The sequence below is a fragment of the Rhinatrema bivittatum genome, chromosome 5 (assembly GCF_901001135.1).
Source record: "Rhinatrema bivittatum chromosome 5, aRhiBiv1.1, whole genome shotgun sequence".
Taxonomy (NCBI): Eukaryota; Metazoa; Chordata; class Amphibia; order Gymnophiona; family Rhinatrematidae; genus Rhinatrema; species Rhinatrema bivittatum.
In genome coordinates, this window is record NC_042619.1 from 91488647 (window position 1) to 91512700 (window position 24054).

Genomic DNA, 24054 nt, shown 5'->3' on the forward strand with positions numbered 1-24054 from the left:
GAGAGCCATCGGGCAACCAACAGAGTGATCGCCCTTTTGGAAAGCCTGGGATGGGTAGTCAACCTCAACAAAAGTTGCCTACAGCCGTCCCAATCACTGGAATACCTGGGAGTAGAGTTCGACACCCAGGCAGACAAAGTCAGTCTCACTACCAAGAGAAGGTTAAAACTTCAGACGCGTCTCCGGTCCTTGATGGGAGCCAGCCGGCCCATAGCTTGGGATTATCTGCAGGTTCTCGGCCTCATGGCCTCCACCCTGGAAGTGGTGCCCTGGGCAAGGGCCCATATGAGACCTCTACAACGCTCCCTGCTCTCTCACTGGAGCCCCCGCTTCCGGAATTATTCCGTGCATCTACCTCTGCCAGCCAGAGTGCGGACCCAGTTACGGTGGTGGTTGCAGTCCAACCACACGAGCAGGGGGTCGAAGATGTCCTCCCCCACGTGGACTCTGCTCACCACAGATGCCAGCCTGAGCGGCTGGGGTGCACACTGCGAAGAACTCACCGCACAAGGGCGGTGGAACAGAGAAGAGTCAGGGTGGAACATCAACCGTCTAGAGGCACGAGCAGTCCGGTTAGCCTGCCTGCAATTTGCTCACAGACTGCGGAACCGAGGAGTCAGAGTGATGTCCGACATCGCCACCACGGTGGCATACATCAACCGTCAGGGCGGAACCAGAAGCCGACAGGTATCTCTAGAGATAGCCCCGCTGATGGCTTGGGCAGAGGCGAATCTTCAGGACATCTCCGCCGTCCACATTGCAGGGAAGGACAACACCACGGCAGACTTCCTCAGCAGAGAAAGCCTAAATCCGGGGGAATGGCAGCTGTCACCCACAGCCTTCCAGATGATTGTGGATCACTGGGGGATTCCGGACATGGACTTACTAGCGGACAAGTCCAATGCTCAAGTACCCAGATACTTCAGCCGCAAGCAAGATCCGTTCTCACACGGGATCGACGCCCTGGTTCAGCCATGGCCTCCAGGGACTCGGCTATATGCTTTTCCTCCGTGGCCTCTGCTGGGCGCCATCATCCACAAGATTCAGAAGCACCGGGGCCTAGTTCTTCTAGTGGCACCAGATTGGCCAAGAAGACCCTGGTACGCGGACATGAGAAGACTACTGGCAGGGGAGCCCCTTCCCCTGCCTCCTCTCAGGGACCTGCTTCGTCAAGGTCCCATCCTCCACGAGGATCCGGCTCAATTCTCTCTTATGGTCTGGCCATTGAGAGGGCTAGACTGAAGAAAAGAGGTTACTCGGAGCCGGTGATAGATACACTCCTCCGAGCTCGCAAGTTTTCCACATCACTCACATATATAAGGATCTGGAGAGTATTTGAAGCCTGGTGCGACACTCATAGCACCAATCCACATGCGACCACAATCCCTATTGTTCTGGATTTCCTACAAGATGGGCTTCAGAAGGGTCTCTCCCTAAGCTCCATCAAGGTTCAGGTGGCTGCGCTGTCTTGCTACGGTCCCAGGAGGGATGGCAAGACCATTGCCAAGCAACCAGATGTTTCCCGCTTCCTGAAAGGAGTCAAGCACATTCGACCGCCACTGAAGTGGCCAGTGCCCCTGTGGAACCTCAACGTTGTTTTGGATTTCCTCGCAGGATCCACCTTCAGACCCTTTCGGGGCCTGTCTCTCCATTCGCTAACTTTGAAGATGGCGTTCTTGCTGGCGGTGTGTTCCGCACGCCTCATCTCAGAGCTACAAGCACTGTCCTGCCGTGATCCCTTTCTCAGAATCACTCCTGAGGCGATCCATCTTCGCATGGTTCCCTCCTTTCTACCTAAAGTGGTCTCACAATTTCACCTCAACCAAACCATATCTTTGCCTACTACGGTGGGTTTGAAGAAATCAGAAGAAGGGCGTTTACTACGCCATCTCGACATCGGCAGATTGCTGCCCAGATATCTGGAATTGACACAAGAAGTACGAAAGACGGACCATCTGTTCGTCCTACACAGCGGAAAGAAACAAGGTGAAGCGGCCTCTCGGCCCACCATCGCCCGCTGGATTAAAGAAGTTATCAGAGCAGCTTATGTAGAGGCCGGGAAGTCGCCGCCTCTACAAGTCAAGGCTCGTTCTACCAGAGCCCAAGCAGCATCTTGGGCGGAATCCAGGATGCTGTCACCTGCAGAAATATGTAAAGCGGCGACATGGTCCTCCCTCCATACCTTTTCCAGGTTCTACAGTCTGGATGTCCAGGCCAGGGAGGACACAGCCTTTGCGAGGGCAGTCCTACGCGGTCCTCAGGCAGCCTCCCACCCAGGCTGGGAGTAAAGCTTTTGTACATCCCATTCGTTCTGCGTCCATCTGGCTACACGCTAGGAAATGTTGAGATTACTTACCTGATAATCTCCTTTTCCTTAGTGTAGACAGATGGACTCAGCATCCCGCCCAGGCTGCCAGTATACATGGGTTCCACCAATTCAAGGTAGGCCATGTCATTTTCTTACATAAGAGCGTCCCCTTTGCCAGGTGCAAACGCCTTCCGGTTGTGAATGCTGGTGGTCTCCAGCTCCTATCAATCGGTCAGGGGAATCCTGTTTCACTAATTCATTGATCGTCAGTACACATACATCCATAACAGCTTTTGCAAGGAAGATTACTGGGTTGCTACGCTTCCTGTGGGGGTATATATACCCGTGCTGACGTCAGATCCGTCTCCAACTGCTAGCACGAGCATACTATACCATTCGTTCTGAGTTCATCTGTCTACACTAAGGAAAAGGAGATTATCAGGTAAGTAATCTCAACATTACCATTGAATCACTCTTATGAAATCTTTCAGTAAGGTATCAGTTACTGACATTAATAGGATTTCGGACCTATGATAGGCCCAAAACCCACACTGTTCAGCATTAAGAATGTTATTTTCTAAATATTCTGTAAACTGCTGTAAGACACATTTCTCAGTAATCTTCATTAAACTGACCATGTTCAATTTGGACTGAAATTTGCCAATTCTGCAATATTTGGGCCTGTTTTATAGGTCTCACACTAACAACTTTTAAAATTTTAGACAGTTCTTCATCATTGAGGGATATATTTATAATATCCATCAAGGTCTTAGCAAATGTATCTTTTAACATTTGAAATAACCAAAAAGAACAAGGAACAAGAACACATCTTATGGACCTAAATAACATCAGAATTGTCAATTCATTCTGCTTGTCAAGGGTGTAAATGTAGGACCACTCAATGGACTTTCCAACTCCATTTAAAATCTTCTATCTGCACTGCTTTATCATTATCAGCGACTTTGATGACCAGCTCACATAAGGTCCTAATCTTCTTCACAGAATATTCTGCACCTCTTGTCTGCAGTCAGTTCCCCCAGTTCTACTTGTTTTTTGTGGTACCTAATAAATTTTTTTGCAATTGAATACAGCTTAAGTGGTCAGTCAAAGAAGCAGTCAGGACTTTGGTGAGATATTTCTTTGCTGTTATACAAAAGTCTTTATATTGCTTGCTAATGTCCACTAATTTAAGCTTATTCTGTTCATTCGGTTTTCACCAGTATCTGTCATAGTGTCTAACTGAATGCTTCAACTCTAAACAGTCTTTAATATACTGTGGGGCATAATGGGTTCTTCACTGTGTTTTTATTGCTGTTAAAGGACATACTTCATCCATTAATCGCTAAGACTTGATTATATTTATCCATTTTCTTACTATATCTGGCTCTAACTGTATGGTTTTAAGAACCACACACTGATCCCAGGGAACTTTAATATCACTGAATTTGATTGCTCCTCGTCTCCTTCCTCAACAGTTCTGTACTCTGGGACCTAAAGACTTGCTCTAGGTCCTGGAAAGAAAGCAGTATCAACTTATGATCTGACCAGTAAACCAATTCTGATCAAATCTAAAGCCACCCAATATGTTAGGACGAATACCATATCCAAGATATGATGATCCTTAGGAGTTAGAAAAGATCCCAGCTGACAAAAATCTAAAGCTTCTAAAATAGTTAATGCCTCTACCTTACCAGTTCGTGGGCTTTCATAGTGAAAATTAAAATCACCAAGAATTGAGAATTTTGCAAAAGCATACAGTGAAGCCAATCCTGCTTGCTTCACAAGATCCACAGCTTTGGGTCCTGGGGGCCAATAAATCAAATACAGTGTAAACGTATTAAAAGATATGAATGACCCCAACTTTACACTCTTTGCCAAGTGAAAAATACTTTCGATGACATTTCAAATTGTCTTTAAAAACCATTAATACTCCTCTGCCCTTCCTCTTAACACTTGGCTGATGAGAATAATTATATCCCATAAGACATAACTCATTTAAAATCATACTGTCAGCTCTCCAAGCAAGTTTCAGTGACACAGAAAATATCAAATTCATTTTCTATAATCATATCTGATATTGCAAGCATTCTTGACTTCACCCCACACAAGTTCAATAAACCATATTTATAATTATGAATGGATGACCCTTGCATGAATTTTGTTCTCAACCTCACCTCATATAACGAGGCTACCAGCATTTGAGGGCAAATGGCTTTCAACTGATGGGGACAATCTCCGGCATAATATATTACTACAGCAATATTATTGGCCATTAAACTCTATAGGTTAAGAACACCGTGCCAACTCCTATCCCAAATAAGTCACAGCCTCTTTAAAACATCATAACCTCCCCCTCAGCAAGTTCACGTTACCCAGAATCTCCAGGCACATATACTTCTGTTCATCAGGCTGCTTGAAAGGGCACTCAGAGGGGTAGACACTTTAGTGAGGCCCGCCAGTGAATGGCCAACCTAAGGGCCTGGCCCTTATTCAGCTCAGTAAATATCAGTTCGGTAGCGTGACTATCACCCCACAGGAGCAGCTTCTCTCCAGCTCGGGTGGATCAGCCCAAAGTAAGACAATGGTGGCAGTGACTTCCGCTCCCAGGTTCTTTGTAAGGTGCAATAATGCTTGCTTAAACTGGGCCATTGACTGACTGCTCTTATCTGGCTCAGTAAATATTAGTTCAGGATGTGTCTACACCCCACAAGAACAGCCTCTCTCCAATGCAGGCAGACTAGCCTGATGTGTAAGGCATTGGTGGCAGCAATAAAACACAAAAATAAATTGTTAAAATATATCCCGAACATAAAAATATATCAGTAAATACTTCATACATAATGTCCTAATACAGTCACTGGTAGCATTACCATGTGGGCACTGACTAAATCGGGATTGGGTTACTCCTATCAGCAGTTTAGTGGGAAGAGGCCAAACACAGAAAAGAAGATTCTTTTTAGCACGTAACTTGCTCTTAGTTCAAAATGTTTTATTAAATAGCGCAAGAAAACTGAATATGACCTGGGGTGCAGGGTTCCTTATGCAACCCCAAGTAACGACATAGAGTAACAGACAGACACTCATATTAACTGTTTCACACCCCCATTACCCTTCTCTCCCTCACCACCCACCCCCAAAAGGTCCTCATGCATATGCAGAGCTGTGCCCACAATAACTTGCTCTTAAAATAGCATGTTTTCAGTGAGCCTTTATTTATAGCACTGAAAAATCTGCTTTTCTCTTTGCCCATATGCAGAGGATATGTTCGGTTGTGGCCTTTTCATCTTTTTTGGGATGGATGTAGTAGATAGCCTGTCTCACAACATGTCAGTAATAGGCACAAAAGTGAGATGGCGTGCAGTTAAAGCCCACATAGGGAATTCATATCAAAATGATTTCATCCAAATAATTCCAAGATTGCTGTTTTCCCATCAGGTCTGTTCACCATGCACTGCTATTACAAACCATTGTCGAATTCTTTCCCTTCACCTGTGTTCACTACCATACCTCGCCTTAAGACAAATTTTAAAAGCTCTGTGTGCACCAAAACTGGGAGATACTTGGGCCGACGCGCACCAAGTGGATTTTAAAAGCCATCCATGGATGCGCGTATCTCCCGCTGTGTGCACAAGTAAAAAGTTTCTAAAAAGGAGCGGAGCGCAGGCATATCGGGGCCTGGCCAAGAAACGTGTGCGGAAATACTTACGTGTCCTTATGTGTGCCGGGACCCCCTGCTGTGTAAATTTACTTTGCTATGGATGGCATGTAAGTATTAAAACAAAAACCTCTAGGCTAGTCAGCAGGGTTTTAAGGGTCGGAACTAACGGAGGGAAGGGATGCTATTAAACTAGGTGGGGTTTGCAATTCCTATTCCTTAACTGGGCGAACTGGGAATGAACTATGAAAACTTTCTATGGTGTCTGCACATGTCCCTTACAAAATTCCCCCACTTTTGTGGTAGAAGCAGCATTTGCACACATGTGCACGTGTCCATTTAAAATTGCACGCACATGTACGCATATCCAGGCTGTTTTATAATGTGCGCGCATATTATAAAATGGATGTGCCTGTGGACATGAGCCGGCAAATGCACACACGTGTGTGCCTGCATGCCTGTTTAAATGTTACTGTCTTTGCCTTTAGGAGAGGACGTAATCTGAGCCTCCCTCATTGAATCTACCTTCTCTCTCTAGTACTGACACTCTCTTGGATGGTCACAAAACTTGTGGTCACTATCGTGCATGCCCTCTTTCACGCTCGTGACTGTTTCAACATTCTGCTAGCCAGAAGCAGTATCATCTAAAAATTTTTACTGATTTGTGATTCAAGTGGTATGGTCTATGTCAACATATGTCCTTGCCCATTCTGATATGTAGGCAAAACAGTATGGGCTATTAAGACCTGTATTTTAGAACATTGCAGTTGGCTCCGGTGTTTTTGTACAGAGGCTTCTCTGGTATCCCACTGGATAGAGGCTAATCATGAAACACAGGTTCTTCATTTTTTTTAGCATTGACGAGGTGATTCGCTGACCTAGAGGGGGGATGATTTTGGGAATTATTTATTGCAAAAGGAGTAGTGGTGGATTTTCACCTTGAATACATTGATCCCTCATGGACTCAATCAGAAAATCAAGTGAGGTCTGTTTTTCCGAATTTTGGGTTTTGTCTTGGTTTTCTACAATCTGTTTCCTGTTTTGATAATATGTATTGGCTGATTCAGCAATTTCTGTGATTGGCTGAAACAGCCGCCCCTGTGGTTGGTGGTTTGGGTCATGTGGTCTTTTGATGTTCTTTTTGAGTATATCTTATGACAGAAGCGTTCTTGTTGCAGTATCATTCTGAAATGCCATAATAATGTTTAAGCGCAGTCTTTTGTTTTCAAGAGGTATGTTACTTTGACTGTGTCTTGAGGACATTCTGTGATAGCACGCTTTAATCCTTTAATATGTATGTAATACCTTACTTTCTTTTTATTTTATTATCATGTCCCTCCTGATGCAACATTACATGTGAAACACGTATGTGTCGGACGACATAGCTTTATAAATACATCTCTCCTTGAACTGTATCAGAATGATACACTGGATGAAATAAACTTTTTATCAATTTTGGAATTATTTGGATGATGTAATTTTGATATGAATTCCCTATGTGTTCTTTAACTGCATGCCATCTCACTCTAGTGCCTATTATAGGATGTATTCTGACTTTATCAACAAATTATTTATTATTGCTTAACTTGGGAAAACATAAAACTCTGATACAAATAATGATCCTGACAGATTAATTTGCCTACCCTTTGGTTTAATCACTCAAATCTTTTGGCCTTTTGATCAGTTTTCTTTGAGGTTTGCATCAGAAATCTAAACATCAAGACTTTTCTATTGTTGGTAGTAGCGTTTCTAGTATTGCTCATACTTCTTTAGATTTGTATAGATTAGAAAATATTAATAAATAAGTTTAATGTACACTTAACTACCTTTACCAACAATAAAAAATGCATTATATAATATCAAAAGGATTTATATATAGATGCCTTATAACTGACAGCATATTTTTAAAATAAAACTGCAAAGCTAAAAAATGGCAAAGGAAGAAGAACAAATTGATTGACCACTAAACACTGCTCTTGTTCTAGTCCGTCTTCTGAATGGTGAAAGGTTGTTAGTGGAATGCCCCAGGGGTCTGTATTGGAACCTGTGCTAGCATATTCATAAATGATCTAGAGAAAGGAACAATGAGTGCAAATGACACAAAATTGTTTTGTTAAAACAGCAGCTTATTGTGAAGAGCTTCAAGAAGGTCCTTGTGAGACTAGGATACAGATGCAGTTCAGCGTGGACAAGTGCAAAGTAATGCATGTAGGGAAAATAATCCCAAGTACAGGTATATGATACTGGTTTCCATGTTAGGTGTCACAACTCAGGAAAAGGACCTCTGAGTCCTTATGGACAATAACTTGAAATCTTCAGCTTGGTATGTGATGACTGGCTGGCAACTACAGACCGGCTGGCAACTGGCAACTACAGGAGGCTGGCAACTACAGACCGGTTAGCCTCACTTCGGTGGTGGGAAAAGTAATGGAGTCACTGCTGAAAGAGAGAATAGTGAACTATCTACAGTCTGGAGAATTGATGGACCAGAGGCAACATGGATTCACCAGGGGAAGATCCTGTCAAACAAATCTGATTGACTTTTTTGACTGGGTAACCAAGGAATTGGATCGAGGAAGAGCACTCGATATCATATACTTGGATTTCAGCAAAGCTTTTGATACGGTTCCGCACAGGAGACTGGTCAATAAAACGAGAAGCTTGGGAGTGAGTGCCGAGGTGGTGACCTGGATTGCAAATTGGTTGACGGACAGAAGACAATGTGTGATGGTAAATGGAACCTTCTCTGAAGAGAGAGCGGTTTTAAGTGGTGTACCGCAAGGATCGGTATTGGGACCGGTCCTGTTCAATATCTTTGTGAGCGACATTGCGGACGGGATAGAAGGTAAGGTTTGTCTTTTTGCGGATGACACTAAGATCTGCAACAGAGTGGACACACCGGAAGGAGTGGAGAGAATGAGACTGGATCTAAGGAAACTGGAAGAGTGGTCGAAGATATGGCAGCTGAGATTCAATGCCAAGAAGTGCAAAGTCATGCATATGGGGAGTGGAAATCCGAATGAACTGTATTCGATGGGGGGGGAAAGGCTGATGTGCACGGAGCAAGAGAGGGACCTTGGGGTGATAGTGTCTAATGATATGAAGTCTGCGAAACAATGCGACAAGGCGATAGCAAAAGCCAGAAGAATGCTGGGCTGCATAGAGAGAGGAATATCGAGGAAGAAAAGGGAAGTGATTATTCCCTTGTACAGGTCCTTGGTGAGGCCTCACCTGGAGTACTGTGTTCAGTTCTGGAGACCGTATCTACAAAAAGACAAAGACAAGATGGAAGCGGTACAGAGAAGGGCGACCAGGAAGGTGGAGGATCTTCATCGGATGACGTACGAGGAGAGATTGAAGAATCTAAATATGTACACCCTGGAGGAAAGGAGGAGCAGAGGAGATATGATACAGACTTTCAGATACTTGAAAGGTTTTAATGATCCAAAGGCAACGATAAACCTTTACCATAAGAAAAAAATCAGCAGAACCAGGGGTCACGATTTGAAGCTCCAGGGAGGAAGATTCAGAACCAATGTCAGGAAGTATTTCTTCACGGAGAGGGTGGTGGATGCCTGGAATGCCCTTCCGGAGGAAGTGGTGAAGACCAGAACTGTGAAGGACTTCAAAGGTGCGTGGGATAAACACTGTGGATCCATAAAGTCAAGAGGCCGCCAATGAAGAGTGGGTGACTCGCCAGAATGATGGCTACTGCCTGGACACAATACCCTTATTCAATAAACATACACATGGTTACTGTGACTCCAACATCACTCTAAGCTTCAACAGCAAGAGGAAATGTGGAAAAAAGGATTTGCACTCACAAAGCTGGGAGTAGCTGGCTTGTTACGGCGGTTACTACCCCAAACCAAATGTGCCTGATACTTCACTTTCGATGCACATCCAGCATAGCTCTCTGCTCCAACGGCAGGGGAAAAGAAAAAACTGATACTTCACGCATACCCAGCATAGCTTCAACGGCAGGGGAGAAGAAAAAAGGATTCACACTCACAAAGCGGGGAGTAGCTGGCTTGTTACGGCGGTTACTACCCCAAACCAAATGTGCCTGATACTTCACTTTAGATGCATATCCAGCATAGCTCTCTGCTTCAACGGCAGGGGAGAAGAAAAACAACCAATAAGGGCTGTATAACATAGTCTGGGTTAAAACAAATAAGCATGGGTGTAGCTTGCTTATTGCGGCGGTTACTACCCCTACTACCCCCTAACTAATCAAGCTTGATATTTCACTTGGATGCAGCTCCATCACTGCTCTCTATATTAATGGTGGGGGAGGAAGGGAAATAGAACCAAGAGCTAAAAGAAACAGATAAGTATGAGAGAAAAAATGTGTGAAGCTTGCTGGGCAGACTGGATGGGCCGTTTGGTCTTCTTCTGCCGTCATTTCTATGTTTCTATGTTTCTATGTTTCTATGACAATCAAAAAGACAAATAGAATGTTAAGAATTATTTGGAAAGTAATATAGAATATCATAATACCGTTGTATTGATCTATAGTGCGATCACACCTTGAGTACTGTGTGCAGTTTTGGCCTCCCCACCTCAAAAAAGACATAGAAACAGAGAAGGGTGACAAAAATAACGAGGATGGAAAAGCTTCCTTATGGAGAGAGGATAAAAATATTAGGGAGATTGAGAAAAGGATATGATAGAAATTTTATAAAACTGTGTGTGGGATGGAACAGTAAATAGGGTATGATTGTTTGCCCTTTAACAACATTAGTACTGGGGACACTTCATGAAACTGATAACTGGCAGATTTGAAACAAATTGTAGGAAGTATTTTTTTCACTCAGTGCTCAATCAAGTTGTGGAATGTATTGCTGGAGGATGTGGTCAAGGCAACTAACATAGTGGGGCTCAAAAGAGGATTGGACAAGTTCCTGAAAGAAAAGTCCATAAACAGATATTAGCTAGGTAGATGTTGGGAAAATCAGCGTTATCCTTGGGAGTGAGAAACAAGAAATAGATCAGCTATTGGAAATTTCATGGGTATATATGACCTGGACTGGTTGTTGTCGGAGACAGAGTGCTGGGCTTCATGGATCTTGGTCTGACCCAGCATGGCATCTCTTATGTTCTTAGATTTTTCTTAGTCTATCCACTGAGTGATTGTAAGGTATCTTTCAGCTGTCAGCCTGTGGGAGATCTCTTCTTATATCCTTTTTGCCCATAACCGAGGCGTTGTAGATAAGTCAGCTAACTGCCCATGCTAAGTGATCTACCTTCTCCTGCAGATTATATCTGAGATCACTCAAAGTCCTACCACCATTCTCTGCTGGTAGGCCATGTCCTTTCTCTCTCTGCCCACATGCATGCACCCAGTCATGGGCATCATGTGCTTCTGTATATAGTGGTATCTCACTCATTGTGTTAGTGGCGTTTCCTGCCCTTCCTATAGTTTTGCCCTATTTTTCTCTTTCCAACATCTAAACTCTGGAATTATTGAGTCAACCAGTGTTAAACTTGTCATTTACATCACACTCTTAAATAACACTAAAGCACAACATCCTATCTCCCATCTTTAGCCTGTAATATGAGGTCACAGACGGATGAACAAGCTCTCCCCATAAAGAAGGCTCAGATTTAGGCATAGGCAATGTTAAGCAACTGTCTCCAGTGCCAAATTTTCATGTGTGCCGGAACACAGCTTCTGCTACCAACTTTTATTCTGGGTGTGCTGCCACCATGGTGCCACTTGGTCTATAGAGCGGCACCATTCTTGCAGCACTGAATGCTTACAGGCCCTGTGGCTCTCTACTCCTCACTTAAGTTTCCATGGTAATAGGAAGCCTGTCTGTGAGGAGGAGGTGGGGTACCACAGGGCCTGTCAATGCTTGAGGATTGGTAGGCCCTACACTAAAGTGTCTTGATGGCACTGTTGCTACTGTGGGGTCAGAGCTGAAAATCTGGGCAGGGGTGATGGTAGGAGGAGGTCTCTTTGCACCTCTAAAAGCTCCAGGTGGGGGGGACAGACGACACTCTGATTATTGAGGAAACCCGCGGAAAATCCTCCCATTGCCTAAGGGTGCTCGGGTGTTAAATCTAACTTTGCCATAAGATTTTCTTGCTGTACTTCATACAAGAATGCCTGTTAACCACATCCCCCCACATTTCTTTTACCCTACCTCTCCCTGTCCCCTGTTATTACTATTGAGCTCTGTATCTATCCCAAACATGCATAAATTCTGTTATGGTTTTGGTTAATACCATTTCTGCCAGTAGGTTATTCCAGACATCTACCACACTCTAGATAAAGAAGCATTTCCTCCTATTTCCTCTGAGCCTCTCTACCTCCAATTTCATATCATGACCTCTGTCCTTTAGTTTTTATTTGTTTATATGGAGAGTGTTGCCACCATTGTACTTTATTGAAGCCAGCTAAATATTGGAATGTTTGTTCCTTTCCTTGTGTTGCAGATCCTGCACCATTTTGATAACCCTCTTCCATGTTTTTAATTTCCATATAAAAATATGGCCTCCATAATGTACCATAGTGCTCTAGGTGGGGGGTCTCCATTATCCTATTTAAGGGCAATGTTGCCTTTTTTTTTTTTATTCCCTGCTAGTGATATCTTTTATGGACCTAAGTCAGGGGTGGTAAACTCTAGTCCTCAAGATCCACAAATAAGCCTGGTTTTAGGATATCCATAATAAATATGTATGATAGATTTGCATGCATTGCCTCCATATTGTGCAAAGATCTCATGCATATTCATTGTGGTTATCCTGAAAACCAGACCTACTTATGACTCTTGAGGACTGGAGTTTGCCACAGCAGACATAAGCATAATTTTGGGCTTTCCTTGTTGCTTTATTACAATAACTGGCAAACTTCATGCCTTCTGAAGTTACTTAAGCCCCTTTCCTATTTGCTAATAGTTCTCCTCATAATTGATAAATGGCTAATAGATTTTTGTACCTCAGATGCATCCTCTATCTCTACTTACAGAATATGTATTTTACATTGTTCTCACATTCGTTTTTCATTATGTGCTTTAGTTAGTTTTTTTTTTGTTTTTGTTTTTTTACAGTATTTGAGCAATTCTTCAGACCCCTGCTCATTAAACAGTTTAAATACTGTTTTTCTTTTGCTTTGATTTGTTTCTATATTGCTTTCATCTATCATTTTATTAATAGATGGGGCTTGAGCTTGGCCTTTCCATAAATATCCTTTTAAACTCCCATTTTCTTACTTATCTTCAGCTGTAATCTAGTTTTCATATTTGTTACAATTAAAAAAAAAAATCCATATTATGGTGTCTGTTTTCTTATAAGGGCCGCATGTCTAGTTGACTTTAACTATCTGTGATGTATAGATTTCTTTTAAGGTATCTGCCTGCCTGGAACTAATCATGCACTGGCAGCATCACTGAAAATACTGCCCTGGAGGTGCTATCCCTTCTCTAAGTGCTTCTTTTAATTATGTTTAGGCTGTTGGATCTCAGCAGAGTTAGTGTCTATAGAATTGTATGTAATGTTCTTCATTAAAAGTGATTAGTAACTGAATGATTTGCTTTGTTACAATTAAGTTGAACTGCAAGCTGTAATTTAAAAGTATATTGTAAATATACCAGAGCAAATAGCAATGGTAGGTAAACAGGGTACCTTAGCGATAGTGTTCGAAGTTGTTCAATATTGTCTTTTCATATGCAGATATCTTATGTATCTGTTCCTCTCCCTGTTACCTTAAATTTTAGATCTCATGCCTCGGATACTACAGATTATTCTTATCCTGCTACCCCAAATCATTCTCTTCATCAGCAACCTGTGACACCTTCTCGTGCAGCTGGAGAGGCCCAGCAGTATATAGGTGTAAATCAGGCTCATGAGCATGAATATAGACCATCTTCAGGTACAGTGAGGCATTCAACTTTAAACAGACCTCAGCAGCCACCACCACCCCCTCCACAGGCCTTAGATGGACGACAAAGTTCTGTGCCCTTGGCACCAGTTGATTATGGGTAAAAGCTTTAATTTTGGTTTTTAGTTCATTTATTTTCTGGTTTAAAATATAGTAAAATAACTTCCATGAATGAGGCAAAATCAGCCTGAAAAAGAAGCCCTGCGTTTGTCTAGCACCGCTTTAGAAATGAGTAGTCGTATAGTAAAAAAAATTAAAATAAAATGTTGTGACTTGGAAATACTGAAACATGTAAAGTTTTGAATGACTATGTTAAACTTTTGATTGTTAAATTAGTGAGGGAAGTGGTGACAGTATAGCACACGAGTTTAAGTACCAGTTTCTGTTAGATATAAAATTATAAATGCATTATTGAGTAATATGAATTCCTCTTTGCCTCCTTAAGACAATATGAACAGTAGTCATTTTTTTTAAACTTTGAACATGTAATATCCAAATTTTCATATAACGATTATCTGTTTTGTTTTGTTTTTTTCCTATCAGGTTGCATCCATCTCAAATGGAGTATTATAGTCCTTCAGGACCACCTCCACCACCCCCACCTCCTATGATTCCTTCAGCTCAGACTGCTTTTGTTAGTCCCCTCCAGCTCCCGGTACCACCTTCCCATTCTGCACCAGTGGTTGCCTCTACCTATGTTGCTTCTCCTCCCTCTGCTGGGCTTGTTACAGCTCCTGCTCCCCCAGGCCCACCACCTCCCCCACCAGGCCCCACTGTTTCAGGATCTTCTGTTGTTTCCTCCCCAATGCATTGTCCTGCAGTTGCTGAAACAAAACATGAACCCGCAAATCCGCCTGGTGGTGATGCGCGAAGTGATCTTCTTGCAGCAATTCGAATGGGTGAGTAAATATTAAAGTTCAAAAACCATTATTACAGTCAATGTGTCATATGTGACTACATATATACTTCTTAAACTAGTCCAAATGCCATCTTGATTTGTGCCTAGTCTTTGTTGCTAATAATACAGTGATCAATCTGATTTGTATAATTCACCTGTTATAAAGTGTTTTATTGCAATTTACAAATGTAGAAGGGATATAATACCATTCAGATTAAAAATGAAATATAAGGGAGACGGTAACTTTATTACTTTATAAACAAGCAGCCTGAAAATCTTGAACTCCCTGAGGCAAAGAAATTTGCACTTTATTAATTTTCTCCCATTTATAGTATCTGCTAAGGATATGTTTAGGAGACATATGCTGGAAGTCCTCAAGATTCCTGAAGTAATGTTACCACCCAGCACCAGGATTTATTATTTACCTCCTTCAAAAAAGGGAGTGGTTTTATTTGATTAATAAATGTTATAAATAAAATATTTTCCAATTTTTGTGATAAAAGAATTTCCAAAGCAATGTACATATAACAACAAAATATTATACAGATATTAAAATATACAAAATGTTAAAACAAAATAACATTTCAAACTGCCATCCCACTATAGCAGCCCCGGAGGATACCCCACCTCCAGCCCCTTAGAACAATTCTAGGTCTAATTCGGGTGCCCCATGTACATCTATCTGGTTTTAATATTATACGCAGACATCTCCAACCCCTTGAGCCTAAATAGCTTTCCCAGAATTTTAATTCAGAAGCTCTGTCTTCATCAGCCAGGTTTTTATTTTCTGCCGAAATCTCATCTCGTCCATTTCTTCCCTGGCCACCAGTGGAAGACTGTTCCATAATTTGGGAACAGGTATGGAAAAGGACCGGTTTTGAAGTCTTATGTGACAAAAGCTTTTAACCGAAGAAGCCATATTGGGAGCTTGTAACTCTTAGTAGGCATTTCCAGGAAATCCTATTCCGCAAATGAGAAGGATCTTGTCTTTGAAGGGATCTTAAATGCAAGGACAAAGATTTTAAATTTGCATCTCAATTTGACAGGCAGCCAATGTAATTTCACCAGGATGGATCTCAAGAATTATCTCCTATACCTGTTACATCTTTGGATGTAACAGCACTATTAGAGACTTCTACTTTATTGGTTTCCCTTGTTTTGGACTCTGATAGAGACTGGCTGCTTATAATGTATTCCAGACATTGTTGTGTTTCTTTTTAACAATGTACAACTATGGTTTTTCCCGATGTTGCTAGATCAACTCAAAGGAAACAAATAGTTTCTTTTCTTGAGGCCTACAGTGCTGCAGCTAGGGACATGTTTTTTTCTCAAGTTCCCTTACAAATGTTGTATTAATTACAGAGGTACTATATTTGTTTTTTGAGCCTAGCCAATTTTCTTTTTTTATTAAGTGATAAGACTGTGTTCTGCTCCTCCTGCTTTTTTGTCTGAAGTGCCAGAATAATTTGTGATCTTGTGTTCTTATAATAGCAGCTTTGGGAGTTAGCAGCCATATCCTTATTTGTTGAGAATGTTAGTTTTAGTTCTGTTTTGCATTGTGTTCTTGGATCCCCTCATATGTGGTAGACTTTCTCTTTGAAAGCTGTTTCATTATTTCTATATTGTATGCTATTACTTCCTGCTTTTTTTATTGCCTTTATCAATTTAAGATTTTCTTTTTCAAGTTAATCTTGATGAATGTAGTTTGAAATTGATAATAAAGAATGAAAACAAGACAAGTAGCCTTGTCTTGTGGGTCTTGGTACAGTTGTACATTGTTGAAAAATTGCCTCGTGCTTTATATGAAAGATTTCAGCATATGGAGTAGGGTGCTAGTGCAACTGATGGACCATTTACCACTTGGTTTTAATTTTGTTCTTATGCAAAATGAATCGTACCACTTGGACTTTTGCTGGTTTTATCTAAGGCCTGCATTTATCAAAATGCACTAAATATAGCATACGATAGGAAAAGGGGTGTGTTTTATGGTAATAGCGCACTTTGCGATAAACAGCCTATCTTAGTGCTTCGCATAGGTATTACTGCAAATTGAGAACTTTTTCGCACTTTGCGGTAAGTGCCAGAGTTGTTGTAATTCCTACCTACAACCACTAGAGAGAGAGCGCCTAGCTATAAGGCCCTCATACTAGTTAGTATTTATACCTCTTTATGAGGCCCACCTAGATACTCGAGGTGAGGTTTAGGTATTAGTATAGGGGTTAGGGGCCACTTTGACATTCAGAGTGCGACGTACGAACAGAACAGTGCACTGTTGTGAAGATTTGATGACCTTTGGAGTGAGGAAACTCAACCAAAGATGAGATTTGTACAGTGTTCTCTCAACCTAGCTTGATGTTACCCAGGTAGAGAGTCCATCAAGCTAGGTTGAAAGAACATTGCACAAATCTCATCTTAGGGTGAGTTTCCTCACTCTGAAGGTAATCAAATCTTCACAAGAGTACACTGTTCTGTTCGTACATCGCACTCTGAATGTCAAGGTGACCCCTACACTAATATCTAAACCTCACTTCGAGTAGCTAGGTGGGCCTCAAATAGAGGTTTAAATCTCTCTCTCTCTCTCACCCTCTCCCTCTCTTCCCCCCCCCCCCCCCCCCCCCCCCCGCCACAGTGGTGGTAGCTAGGCCTCTCTCCCCTAGCAGCTTAAAATACTGAAAACGCTATTTACGAAAACATCACAAAGTGCAATAAAGCCGTATCGCACGCCTTAACGCAAATGAAAAAGGTGGAGTTAAAATCCGCCTTAAAGCCGTGCGATATGGCTTCGCACTTTGCGAAGCAAGCCCACTTGGCCAGAAATCCCACCCCAAACTCCTCCCCTTTTTCTAATTTGCATCGCACCATGTGTTATGGTGTTTTCGTATGCGTTAAAGGTGCTTTTCGCATGTGAAAATGCCATATAGCACTTTGATAAATGACCTCCTGTCTTCTCTTATTCAAAAATGCCATTGAAGGAGGCCAGTAATTTCAAAAAATACGCCCAAGGACATGAAATCATCATTACAACTGTTACTGCTGAGTCTAAAAAGGTCACAATTACTCTGGATGCAGAATCTATTCAAGGATGTCACCTTGAGTGGTTCAGAAGGATCAAACCATGGGTCAAAGTAGAAGTACACTAAGCCTTTGGGAGGCTATGATATCTGTGTTCTCCATACATGCACAACTTGAAGCTTAGACATTGTGAATGTTCCCTGTGCTCTCAGATAGCTATGCCTGAAAATTCACCTAGCTCTCCATTCTAGGTTCAAGCCAAGGGGAATAGCCAGGATTATATACACTGCTTCATAGAATCTATTCTTCATATTTGGGGTTTCATTGGAACATTCAAAAAATGTCTGTTTTCTTTGACAGAAGCTTTTATTTCTTTTTACTTGTCAGTATTTCTTACCTTCTGTTGTCCCCTTTTTATTTGAAGATAACTTGTTAGCTCCATTGAGTCCTCTTGTCAGGAGAGGAAGTAAAATACTATAATATTCATTCTCTGATACAACTTAATATTTATTCAGTTCAGCCGCCTCCCTTTTTTGGGAGCTGTTCATCGTTGTTGCCTTTGTTAAACTGAGTGGCAATTGGTTGACGTTCATCCTGGTGCCCAGCCATGTATGCTTAAAGCTTTTCTTATAGGCCACACTAGTGACTTAACAGCAGTGCTATGCAGAAGACAGTGCTGCAGTTTGAGCCCAGCTTTTGTTCCCTAGGCTGACCAGGGTTGAGGATGTTGCAGAGGTGGTATTAGAGTATCTTTGGGTGTTTGTGGCGGGGGGGGGGGGGTGACATCACAGTCATTGCTCAACGGTGATACCTGTTGAGCGGACAGAGTGCATATATTCTCCGAGGATAAGCAGGATGACGGTCCTCACATATAGGTGATGTCATCAGACTGAGCTTGGCATGGAATCTTGATTTCAAAGATTGCATGCGTTTTTAGCATGCTGTACTCAACTACAGTTAACCTTCCTGCCTCCCAGGCATGACCCCTCAGTCTCCTTTCTTCCACAGAGCCTAGAAGTCGCAGTCATTTGCTCTTGCTCACAGCTACTGCAGTAAAATTTTGTGGATCTGCAGAAGCTTTTCTTTCTAGTTTGTTTTCTCTCTTTCTCCCCTTTTGGTAGTTTTCTTTATTTCAGTCTTTTCTTGTTTTTTGGTTTTTTTTTTTAAACACTTTCTTTTGTTCGCCTAGTGCCAGCACAGCCTGGTCGAAGTTGTTTTATTTTTAATTAAATTCTACTCAAAAACTAACTGTGACAACTACATAAGTTATCATATATTTAATGATTCTGTTAAGAACAAACTTTATTAAACTTTATTAAAGGTGATAAATCCCAATTATTTTTGTTTAAGAGACAAAGACCTCAGAACTGGCAAAAAAAAGGCCTGATTGACCATAAATTTTGTAACCAGTAAGTTCAGTCATAGGTCTGGAGTACGTCTTTTTTTTCTTTTTTTTTATAAAAACTTATCTAACTCTTTTTGAGTGAACAGTTTTTCAATTCCCGTTGTATATAGACAATTGGTGTGATGTACTCTGTTACAACCAGTTGCAACAAACTATATCAATGTTGCAACATGCTCAATAGCATAATGTGTTGGCTAATATCTCAGCAATCCAAAATTCTTAAATGCTGACTGCTGTCAACGGCGTGTTTTCTTCTCGCCGTTTATTGCCCGTACGTTGAAAGACTAAGAGAGCCTTAATCCGCCCTGAGGAAGCATTAGGTGAAATGTTAACGTTGGCGGTGGTGTGCAGCACAAACTTGTTCAACATGAAGGAAAATTATAACAAGTTTTAAGATAAGTGCTTTACCGTGATGTCGGGCAAAGAATCATCAAAATTGGAGATATATTAATCTTGTTTTAGAAGAGAAAGATATTGAATTTATGGGCTTCTAGTAGACATAAGTTATCGTGGTCATAAACGGCGAAAAAATACATATGCCGTCAGTGTGGCAATAAACAGCGAGAAGAAAACACGCCGTCGACAGCAGTCAGCATTTAAGAATTTTAGATTGCTGAGATATTAGCCAACACATTATGCTATTGAGCATGTTGCAACATTGATATAGTTTGTTGCAACTGGTTGTAACAATACATCACACCAATTGTCTATATACAACAGGAATTGAAAAACTGTTCACTCAAAAAGAGTTAGATAAGTTTTTATAAAAAAAAAGAAAAAAAAGACGTACTCCAGACCTATGACTGAACTTACTAGTTACAAAATTTATGGTCAATCAGACCTTTTTTTTGCCAGTTCTGAGGTCTTTGTCTCTTAAACAAAAATAATTGGGATTTATCACCTTTAATAAAGTTTAATAAAGTTTGTTCTTAACAGAATCATTAAATATATGATAACTTATGTAGTTGTCACAGTTAGTTTTTGAGTAGAATTGAATTGGATGCTAGCTGGTTCCCTTATTTTTAATTAAAAACATGCTGTCTAGCAGCTTATGAGTTTACTTCTTTTGCCTCTGTCTTTTGCATCCTGGGTTTGCAGTATTCCTGTGTGGTTGGACTAGGTCTCTATTTTGAGAGGTCTTGTCTGAGTTTCTCATCCAGGCAGGAGCTACATGCAATTCAGTCTGATGCTGGGCATCGACGGAGTCCAAGCAGCGAAAGATCCAGAATGAAGGAGCATTCCTAAGAGGAGCAGCTCATCTTCACACTCCTGGGAATTGCATTATTTCTAAGCATCTAGACAGATGAATCGTGAATCAGTGGGTTATGCACCTCTACCAGCAGATGAAGACAGAGCAAAGCTGACATCACAGTACCGTATTTTTCGCTCCATAAGACGCACCTGACCATAAGACGCACCTAGGATTCAGAGGGGGAAAATTGAAAAAAAAAAAAAAAATTGTGCTAAACCGGCTCTGCGTCTGGGCGTCTTATGGAGCAAATTAGGGGAGTGCATAGCTTTTTTTTTTCTCCCCATTTTGTTTTCGGGTCTGGGGAGGGCCATTTCGGTCCACTCCCCAGATCAGAAAACGTTTTTCTCTGGGAACCCCTCCCCCACCAAAAAAAACCCCCCCATCCCACACTTTAAATTAACAACCCCCACCCTCCTGACTCCCCCAAGACCTGCCGCCTTAATTTACCACAACCCCCCCCAAGACCTGCCGACTTAATTTACCGCGACCCCCCCCCCCCCAAGACCTGCCGACTTAATTTACCACAACCCCCCACCCTCCTGACCCCCCCAAGACCTGCCAAACGTCCCTGGTGGTCCAGCGGAGGTCCAGGAGCGGTCCGGGAACGATCTCCTGGGCGTGGGCTGTCGGCTGCCAGTAATCAAAATGGCGCCGACGGCCCTTTGCCCTCACTATGTCGCTGGGACCGACCGCTGCTATTGGTCGGTCTCAGTGACATAGTGAGGGCAAAGGGCCGTCGGCGCCATTTTGATTACTGGCAGCCGACGGCCCACGCCCAGGAGATCATTCCCGGACCGCTCCTGGACCCCCGCTGGACCACCAGGGACGTTTGGCAGGTCTTGGGGGGGGTCAGGAGGGTGGGGGGTTGTTAGATTTTTGTTTGTTTTTTTTATATTCGCTCCATAAGACGCACATACATTTTCCCCCCACTTTTGGGGGAAAAAAAGTGTGTCTTATGGAGCGAAAAATACGGTATATGTACCCCTGCAGTGACAGCCCACCAGTATTCTCCATCTCCAGCAGATGGTGGACATGCAACTCCCTACTGGGGATTGCTTTAAAGTTTAGGAGAAAATGAGGAGGAGATTAATTCGCCCTGCTCTCCTGTGGTGATAACTTTAAGGTCCCTCCATCCGTTGAGAATTCCTGAGGTGATGTCTGTGGTCCTTCAGATAAGTGCCTTGGTCCGGTAGCTGGCTTTTGAGCTAGCTGGCTTTTGAGCTAGCGTCCGGTAGCTGGCTTTTGAGCTAGCGTTTTTTATATAGCTGTTTAAAAAAAAACAAAAAACAACAAAACTGAAAGTGAAGCGGATACAGGAAGCAGAGTGTGGCGGTGAAGGTATTTACCCTTTCCCCCCCACAGCCGGAGACCGTGCTTGTACTCAGCCAGGATGGGCTGAGCTCAGGTAAAGCTCACCTTCACTCCAGCCATGGCACACCAATTGGGAAACTCTGATCTAGAGGAATTCTCTGGTTAGAATCCCACCTGTGTTGATGCATTGTGGCTGACAAGGCCCTGCATACTCAGAAAAAGTAACTTCCTTTTTTTTTTTTAACTCTGACAAGGCAAGAACACCAAAGATGACTTAGATACTGCATGCTAGGAAATAAACAAATAATCATTAGATGCTAAAGTTTACCTTATGTAGAAATAAGTAAGTTGTTTTCTGCTTAAGTTGACCATTAGATCATGTAGGCAACACATGAGCTTATGCATAGCTATTAGTAACAGGAATTTAATGAATATTGAAATAGATTATTGGCTATTGACTGCTGATTTCTTAAATGTTTATTATCACTATCTAGTGGTATATGTGTGTGTGAATTAAATGCTGCGACACAGACTTGCTTATTTAGGTTCCTGGTTTTGATGGTAACATGTTTCATCAGTTTGCATGAAATCTGATAATAAAAGAAGAAGTCTCTTAACTGCATTCTGTCTGTCACTGTTTATGCAAAAGTAAATAGTAAAATTTGTAATGGAGTTTGGCAAAATATACAAAGCCAAGTTTTGGGCCTTCCAGGGAATCCCAGAAAGTTTTTTTCTTAGGGATTTTCCACATGAGTAAGATCTGATAACAGCAGAGCTATAGCCATCATTTTGTGTATGTGTACAGAGTGAGAATTTTTGCAATAAACATAAGAAAATTCACTTTTCATTGCTTTTCTATAGGAATTCAATTGAAAAAGGTCCAAGAGCAACGTGAACAAGAAGCCAAGCGAGAACCTGTTGGGAATGATGTGGCAACCATTCTTTCAAGACGCATTGCAGTGGAGTACAGTGATTCAGATGAGGATTCTGAGTTGGATGAACATGACTGGTCAGACTGAAAGCAAGAAATATTTCAGTTGTGAATGATTTATAACAAATATTAGTAATTGTGAGGGTTGATTTTGTACTTTCAATATTTTTTACACAATAAATTGCAGCACGTGTTGTAAATCTGTTTCCACTAAAAGCACTAACAAGTTTGTATTATTTGTATGCTATAAGATAGTAACTTTAGTATTAATAACATAATTGTATGCAGCAGCAAATAGAATGTTTATTTACAAATACTTGCTGTGTAATAAAGTGTCACAAAAATGATCACATTCCATGCTGTACACAGAAAAATTATGGTGCAGTGATTACATTGTGATGAAAACCAGTATTTCACTAAATAAAATTATATGTTGCAATTTCATTTGGGTGAAACTTAATTTGTAAAATACTACTGTATATTATAGAACTATGAAAGAAATAAAGGAATAGAATTTGTATCTCATAAAACTTGTTTTTTTATGAAATTTGGACTAAGAGTGCGACACAAATTCCACATCTTTATTTCTTTGACAGTAATTGTATGAATAATTCCCCTTTTTTTTGTACGGTATAGTACTTTCAACAGTACTTGTTTGAAGAAAGAATTGTAATCTCCTTTGTCAGGGCATGAAATTCTTGGCCAATCTCAGTCTCACCAGGGGTGATTGGGAATTGGAAGTTATCAGGTGACTCATGGGGATGCAGTAGCAGGCAGCAAGTGCTTCTCTCAAGAGCTGCAGTTCTAGCCTCCTTCTGTAGCTTATTAGTATCAACAGTGTGTTCAAAACCTGTAGGCTATAGGAAGGATGAGGGAAGAAAGGAGGGAAATGATGGAGGAGAGGAAAAAAGAGCAGAAACATGGTGTTCGTATTTTTTAGAGCCTTTGATAGTACCTGATATTGCTGCTTTCTGCACCAGTGTGTCTTAAGTTTAGGTAAGTACAACCAATAATTGGGACTTTTGTTGCTTTCAGTTTACCTTTTTTTGTGGTACATAGGCAGTTGGAGCAATGTAGACCATTAGAGATGAGACAGGGCAAAATAAAATGGAGCACCAGGAAAAGAGGTAGTAAGATTTATCAGAGAGAAAAATTTGGAACAGTGGGAAGGGAGCGATGGGTTAAGTATTAGCGTGTTATCGCTCATTCTAATATATGCAGTTTCAATATAATTTTTAGCCCTCTTGCCAAAGAGAAGAAGACTTTTCAGATTGGGATGTGTGTGTCGTCCTTTAATAACTTTTGTGTTTATCATCAAATTTTCAGTGCATGTCTGAGGTAGAAGGGTTTCCCGATAGGTAATTTGTTTTTTTGGGGGGCGGCACGTAAATACATAC

At 41.6% G+C, this 24054-nt stretch overlaps 1 protein-coding gene across 3 annotated transcripts in view; it reads left to right on the top strand.

Moving 5' to 3' along the window:
- The window catches only part of WASF3 (WASP family member 3), a 191282-nt gene extending 168181 nt beyond the window's left edge, over positions 1-23101 (top strand). For all 3 annotated transcript variants that reach the window (XM_029602575.1, XM_029602573.1, XM_029602574.1), the window contains exons 8-10: positions 13685-13948; positions 14392-14747; positions 22588-23101. In XM_029602575.1, coding sequence (XP_029458435.1) covers positions 13685-13948; positions 14392-14747; positions 22588-22745 — 778 coding nt within the window. In that variant the 3' untranslated portion in view covers positions 22746-23101. The remainder of the gene's footprint in view (positions 1-13684; positions 13949-14391; positions 14748-22587) is intronic.
- The last annotated feature ends 953 nt before the right edge of the window (positions 23102-24054 follow it).